Consider the following 8,090-nt stretch of genomic DNA (forward strand, 5'->3'; position numbering starts at 1 on the left):
TAACTGAAAAGTAAACAGCATGCAAAAACACATGGGTAGTATAAGCAAAAGATGGAAAATCCAAGAAAGAATCAAAAGGAAAGTGTAGCGATCAAAAACAGAGTACAGAAATGAAGAATGCACAATGCACTTGATAAGATTAGCCATTGATTTGACACAGCTGAGGAAGGAATCAGTGATTTTGTAAATAGGCCAAAATAAATTACAAACTGAAATGCAAAGAGAAAGAAGAATTTAAAAAACCAGAATGAACCATGCAGGAACTGTGGGATAATTTCAAAAGGTATAACATACACATAATTGGAAAATTAGAATGAGAAGAAAAAAAATGGAGAACTTTCCAATTACTTTCCAAAACTGATGACAGATTCCAAACTACAGATCCAGGAAAGCTCAACAAACACAAAGTAAAATAATCATACCCCTCTATATGTGTGCTTGCACACACACACACACACACACACACACACACACACACACCAAGTCGTATCATATTAAAACTGCAGAAAACAAAAGACATTGAGAAAATTTTGAAAGGTGACAGAGGAAAAAAAATAATAACTTACCAAAATGATATAATGAAGAAGAGAGTGCAGTAAAATATTTTAAGTGTTGAAAGAAAAAATCACCAACCTAGAATTCTATAGCAAGTAAGTTATTCTTTACAAGGGAATGAGAAATAATGTATTTCCCAGACAAGCAAAAATTAAGGCAATTCATCATTGACAGATTTGCCTGAAATCCAAAAAGAAGATTTTTGTGCAAAAAGAAAATGATACGAGTCAGAAACTTGGATCTACCTAAAGACAAAAAGAGAATGAAAAGGGAATAAATGATTTTACTTTCCTTATTCTTTTTTTTATTAAAATTTTTTTTAATGTTTATTTATTTTTGAGACAGAGACAGAGTGTGAGCAGGGGAGGGACAGAGAGAGAGGGAGACACAGAACCCAAAACAGGCTGAGCTGTCAGCACAGAGCCAGATGCGGGGCTCAAACTCACACTTCGAGATCATGACCTGAGCCGAAGTCAGATGCTCAACCAACTGAGCCACCCAGGCGCCCCTTACTTTCCTTATTCTTAACTGATCTAAAAAATAACTGTTTAAAGTCATAATAGTAACAGTGTACTGGATGACTGTAACACATGACTAAGTGAAATAAATGACAAGGATATCACAAAGGGAGAAATGGGGAATACTCTGTTATAAAGTACCTTTATTACATGTGAAACAATATAGTATTATTTGAACATGGAATTAGATTGTTAAAAATGTATATGTAAACTCCAGGTCATTAAAATTTTAAAAAAGAAGTTTAATTGTAATGCTGAAAAGAGATAAAATTGAATCATATAACTTTCTCAGTTAAGACCACAGAAAACAGAAAAAAAGAAGAAAAATGACAAGGGTAAGGAATAGAAAACAGGTACAAACACAGTAGATATTAATGCAATTATGTCAATAATCACCTTAAAGTATGAGTGATCTAAATACACCTATTAAAAGCTGAGATTGTCAAAGTGGATAAACAACCCATACCCAAATTTATGTTGTCTACAAGAAACCCACATTAAATATAAAGACAGAGATAAATTAAAAGTAAAAAGATTTAGAAAGACATACCATGATAACACTAATTCATAAAAGTTGGAGTAGGTATACAAATTTCTGACAAGTCTACATTTACAAAAAAGATTATCAGGGATAAAGAAAGCATTACGTAATGATAAAGTGATCAATTCTCTAAGAAGACATAGCAATCCTAAACATGAATGCATCTAACAAGAAAGCAACAAGGCAAAATGCAATAGAACTACAAGGAGAAATAGATAAATCCACTATAGTCAGAGACTTCAACATACTTTTGTCAGTAATAGACAGGCAGAATATCAGTAAGCATATAGTTGACCTTAACATCCCTATCATTTGACTTGCTCTAATTGACCTTTATAGAATATTCCATCCAACAACAACAGAATACACATTCTTCTCCAGCTCATATCCACAAGTGTAGGCCACATTCTAGGCTATAAATCACTCACCAAAAAGAGAATAGAAACCATACAAAATATATTCTCAGACCACAATGGAATTAAGCTAGAAATTAATGACAGAAGGACAGCTGGAAAATCTCCCAAATATTTGGAAATTAAACAAAAGACTTCTAGATAATACAAGGATCAAAGAAGTCTTATGAGAAATTTTTAAATAATTGAACTAGATGAAAATAAAATACAATTTATCAAATTATTAGGGATGTAGCAAAAGCAGTGCTTAAAGAGAAATGCATTACATTAAATGAACATATTAAAATAGAATAAAGGTAAAAAATCAATAATATAATCTTCCTTTTTAGGAAACTAGAGTAATTTAAGCATAAAGCAAGGAAAACCAAAATAATAAAAATTATAGCAGAAGTCAATGAAATTTAAAACATTCAAACAATAGAGAAAAGCTATTTTTAATTTCAATAAAATTGATAACAAAGAAAAAAGGGAAGACACAAATTAACACTAAACAGAAAGAAAAGAGTTTTCATTACTCTTGATCTCAAGTATGTTAAAAGAATAATAAAGGAATATTATGAACAACTGTGTGCCCACAAATTGGACAACCTAGGTGAAATGGACCAATTTATTGAAAGATACAACCTACTAAAATTCATGTGTGTATAAATAACTTGAAAAAAACCTATTAAAGAAATTGTCTCAACAATTAATAAACTTGCAAAAAGAAAAATACCAAGCCCAAACGGTTTTACTAGTGAATTCTACCAAACATTTAAGGAAGAAATAATATTGATTCTTCATAATCTCTGTCAGAAAGTAAAACCAGAGAGAAGACTTTCTAACTCATTCTATAAGGCAAACATTGCCCTATTAACAAAATAAAAACTTTACCATGCTCATGCGTGTGAACACACACACACACACACCTACAGAGAATAATTCACATAAACATAGACACAAAATCTTCAATAAAATATTATTGGGTTCTGTTTGCTAATGTTTTAAAAGAATTAAAACCTACAATCAAGTGAAATTCATTCCAGGTATGCAAGAAAGATTCAACATTCAAAAATCAATTAATGTAATCTATCACATCAACAGGCTAAAGAAGTCATGTGATGTTATCAGTCAATGCCAAAAAATTTTTTGACAAAATCTAACATTTATTTATTATATTTTAAAAAATACTGTCAGAAAACCAGGAATAGAAGAAAACTTTCTCAACTTGACAAAGAACAACTAACAAAAACCTACATTCTGCATCATATTTATTGGAGAGAAGCTGGATGCTTCCTCCCTAAGATCGGGAAGAAGTCAAGAATGTCTTCTTGCATCATTCCTATTCAATACTTAATGGAAGCCCTAGCTAGTACAACATAACAAGAAAAATATATAAAAGTTATACATGTTGGAAAGGAAGAAATGAAACTATTATTTGACACAATTGTTGTGTCTGATATCCCAAAGAATCTACAAAAGAAGTGTAGAATGATTCATGGTGTAATGGCACCAAAGTTGGGCACATGAGTACCAACTCATGTTTAGCTCAACATTGATATAGACAGGTACATATGTAAGTATTTATAAATATGTGTATCTATACTGTTTTGTTTATACATACATATTTCCTTTCTCCATCAAGCCTGGAAGCAATGACATTGCAGTAGAAACAAGCACACCTAGCACCCAGATCTTGATTTCTAATATCACCCTCCAATACACAGAACAAGGAATCTTTGGGGAAATGGAAGATTCTAGGACAAAATAAAAAATAGACAAAATATACAGTGCCAAAATGTAAGGGGGGAAATGATAATGATAGGAGTCAAAGGGACACAGGAACCAACTGAAGAAGCTCCCAATGGCCAAGGCTGGAACAATTTAAGCAACAAAATAAAGAATTATTTGGATTATAGTATGAAATATAAAATAAATATCCATGGGTTCATACTGGTATATATAAATGATTGAATAAATAAATAAATAAATGGGGATAATAAATTGTTCATGCAGAGGAATTGCAAATTATTCATGTAGCTACTTCACCCTCAAGGAGTTAGAATACAACTCCCCACTCGTTGAATAGGGCTGTGCAAGGCCACTTTCTTCCAAAACACCCAAAACAGGATGAAAAGAGAGGGGAAAAGAGTAACAGTATAGTAGAGAAACCTGACAAACATTGCCTAAGCCAGGTGATGTTAACATCAAAAGTGATAGATGTATTGGGGCGCCTGGGTGGCTCAGTCGGTTAAGCGTCCGACTTCGGCTCAGGTCATGACCTCACGTTCCGTGAGTTCAAGCCCCGCGTCCGGCTCTGTGCTGACAGCTCAGAGCCTGGAGCCTGTTTGAGATTCTGTGTCTCCCTCTCTCTTACCCTCCCCCATTCATGCTTTGTCTCTCTCTGTCTCAAAAATAAATAAACGTTAAAAAAAATTTAAAAAAAAAGTGATAGATGTATCAATGCATCTATTGAAGAAAACAGATCAATTCTACACAAGGAAGATTCTACAAATTGCCTGACAAGTACACTTCAAAACTTTAAAGTCATCAAAAACAACAAAAAACACTGTTACAGCCAAAAGGAGCCAAAAGAGACATTATGACTAAATGCAATGTGGTATCATTTTCTGGCTTGGACCCCAGAAAAGATAAGACATTAGGTAAAAGTTATGGAAACTGGAAGAAAGTATTGACTTTGGTTACTAACATGTCAATATCGCTTCACTAATGTGATAATTTTATCATACTAATGTAAGATATTAATAATAAGGGAATCTGGGTATGGGGTAAATGCATGAATCTCTCTGCAATATTTTTTTAGGTGGTTGACATCTTTTTTGCTGGGGGCAGGTGCTCAGGAGCTCTTGGTGGGAAGGCCCTCCTTCCTCTTCACCGTCACAGGCTTCTGGCTGCACAGGATGGCACTGGCTCTGTGAATGGCAGGCATGCACAGATCTGGGCCATAACTGTTCTTGTGGATCATGGGCCAGATGCTGCTGAGGGCGGCCCAGGCATTCTTGCTAATGGTGGTCAGCACATTGGAGGTGGCAGGCTTTTGCTGGAGGGTTCTGTGCTTTGTGACCACCACTATACCTTTGCCCTCTGCCCCCAGCCCCACACCCACAGTCTTGCAGTGAATCAGCCCATTGTAGCAGAAGGAGCTGTGAGCTTTAAGGTTAGTGGGCTCAGTGTTGTGTATCTGTTCGTTCCACTTGATCAGAAAGCTGGAGCCGTTCCCCACAAGCACCCATTGCAGGTGTGCAGACATGGCGGCCTCTCCTTTCACTGCACCAGCGTGAGACAGCCTCTCTGTACTACGTTCACAATTTTTCTGTAAATACAGAATAAAAGCCTTATTTAAAAATATATCTTAGTTGAGGGGCACATGGATGGCTCAGTCTGTTAAGCATCCATCTCCTGATTTTGGCTCAGGTCATGATCTCCCAGTTTGTGAAACTAAGCCCCCCATCTGGCTCCGTGCTAATAGCACGGAGCCGGCTTGGGATTCTCTCTCTATTCTCTCCCCTAGTTGCTCGCTCGCTCTCTCTCTCAAAAGAAATACACATTTTTAAAAAATATGTTTTTTAGCTGAATCATTATGTTGTACACCTGAAATGAATATACCACTGTATGTTAATCATACTTCAATTAAATATATTTTTGTTACTTTTATGCTAACATACTCTGTTGCTCTTCTCTCTACTTGTCATTATGATGTCTTCTTGGCCAGACATAAGCCTACTTCTCCATCTGACAAAATGCTAAGACATTGCTTCTTAAAGTCAACTTCAACCTCTGCAGACAGTGTCCTTCTTTCTCCTTTTGATGCCATGACAATTACCGTAATGGAATCACGTGCTCACCTCTTCTCACACTAAGCTGAGTCCTCTGTGGCCTCCACCACAGGTCATTATTCCAACACTGTGCTAGCAAAGTGCTGATCACAATGGAAGCGCTCAACTAATGTGTGCTGCCTAAATGAAAGATCACGTTAATAATGCTCTTGAATTTTTAAACAAGTTCACATACATTGTTCTGTATGTTCATCTGACCCCCTTGTGTGCTTAGAGACCACTATTTTTTGCCATTTAAAATGAATAGATTGAGACTCAGAGTGGAAAAGATTTGTCCTCATGTACACAATTCAAAAGTGCTGGAAAAGGTATTTATCTCATTTTTTACAACTCAACATCTACTTTCCTCTCCCACATAGAGACAAGCTGAGACTCTTCACCTAGGTTTAAGTGCTGGCTCTGTGCACTGCTCTCCTCTCTGATCTTGGGCAAGTCACACAATCTAGCTGAACTTCAAAACCCTCACATATTTTAATGGAAACTAATGTTAATTTTTACCTCAGAGTTTTGTGAGGATTAAAGACACAATGCTTGTAAAGTGACACTTGGTAAGAGGTCAATAAATTGCAACCACTTTTATTTTTTTCTTTAATATTACTAATAGTATAACTATTTTAGAGTCAACCAATCAGTTTTGCTGGAAAAGAAAGAAAGAAAGAAAGAAAGAAAGAAAGAGAAAGGAAAGAAGGAAGGAAGGAAGGAAGGAAGGACGGAAGGAAGGAAGGAAGGAAGGGCTACATTCTATTTGCTCTACTTGGGCCAACACACAAGTCCTTTTTTTTTTTTAAAGCTACCCTCCCATTTAAAAAACAAGTCCAATGGCAAAGAACCAGTCTTCTATTGAGATGGGCATTTGGATTGTATGACCTCTAAGATCCTTTCTGCATATACTCCTCCACATTCTTTATTTCCTTTGCAGTCCCCCAAGCATTGTAGCATACAATATCAGAGGTTCAACAAAGGTTGGCTGAGTGAGGCTTTCAAACTCCCAACACAATCACTTTCATGTTGCCAACTTTGATTCAATTTGTGATTTATGGGCATATGGAGTGTTTCGCATCCCAGAGTTTCCTCTTTTGAGTCATGATTTGCAAATGGATATAATAACCCATAAACTGATATCAGCATCAAAACAGATCTATCCAACTCCAGTAATAAATGGCCTCTGGAATGAAAAGACACCAGCCCATTAGGAAGGGCTCAAACAACAAGCAAGGGAGTGTGAACAGCCACCTTCATAAAGTCAGAGTTTCTCAGTTCATTCCCCACATTCTGTCCGTTCTAAGACATTGTGTGTGATGAGGGCCTAATGCAATCGGACTCTCACTCTCCTTTGGCAGGCAGGCCTGCAACAATAGACTAAACCTTGGCCCTGCCAACCCCAAACAGGCATGCCAGTCTGCCTCATTCCACATTTGTGGCTTGTCTCCACAAAGTAATAGTGATTCTCTTGTCTATACCAATTGCAAGCTGCAGATGGGTAGCCTAATGTTGTAATGTCGGACTAAATTCTACACAGATGAACTGGAAAATTTCCTCACTCATTCAGAAATCTGCCAGCCAGCTGTCAGGTCTCCAGGACTCCCTCACTTGCCCAAATCACCAGTGAACAGACGGTGTTCACCACAATGATTAGGCTGTGTTTTTAGTGCAAACTCTTTGCTCCCATCGAATGATTTAATCCATTCTTCTTTCTTCAGAGACTCTGGGAAATGGTCATCGTAATTTTCTGCAGCAGAAGGATTCTTCAAGAAGGCAAAACTGAGAAAACTCCTGAAACCACGTTGGAATCAGAGATAAAAAGTGTGTCTTTGTGAGCTACTCGGTGGCCATGACCCCACTCCATGCCTGATCACTATTCCAAGGTGCCCAGTGGAAGACAAGCTTTTGTGCCAATAGGGATGGGGAATTAGGAAGCAGGTGCCAGCTCACTATGTATTTGACTGTCACCATCAATAAAGGACACAACATAATTTTAGGGAACTCCAAAAGCCAAGACACCACATTTAAATAGCAAAGAAATTAGTGAAAAATGAACCCCAAAGAAGTAAGAAAGGAGGGAAGAATCTATTTCATTTGCATTTATAAAATATGAGAACATTTTACATCCAAAAAAAATGTTTTGGCTCTCACATATTTAAATAAATAAAGAGAACTTAGAAGGATCATCATGAGGGGCACCTGGGTGGCTCAGTCAGTTAAGTGTCTGACTTCCACTCAAGTCATG

General features: G+C 36.6%; 1 protein-coding gene across 1 annotated transcript; it reads right to left on the reverse strand.

The window, feature by feature from the left end:
- Nucleotides 1–4,863: 4,863 nt before the first annotated feature.
- LOC102957379 (60S ribosomal protein L28-like) lies at nt 4,864–5,277 on the reverse strand. The gene has a single exon (XM_042965007.1). It carries the CDS (start codon nt 5,275–5,277, stop codon nt 4,864–4,866), a length of 414 nt encoding a protein of 137 aa, XP_042820941.1.
- Nucleotides 5,278–8,090: the final 2,813 nt, after the last annotated feature.

This window comes from Panthera tigris, chromosome D4 (genome assembly GCF_018350195.1).
Source record: "Panthera tigris isolate Pti1 chromosome D4, P.tigris_Pti1_mat1.1, whole genome shotgun sequence".
In the NCBI taxonomy this organism is placed as follows: Eukaryota; Metazoa; Chordata; class Mammalia; order Carnivora; family Felidae; genus Panthera; species Panthera tigris.

What these genes read in the sequence shown, in the direction of transcription:
- LOC102957379 (XM_042965007.1), bottom strand. Translation starts at nt 5,277, where the DNA reads ATGTCTGCACACCTGCAATGGGTGCTTGTGGGGAACGGCTCCAGCTTT.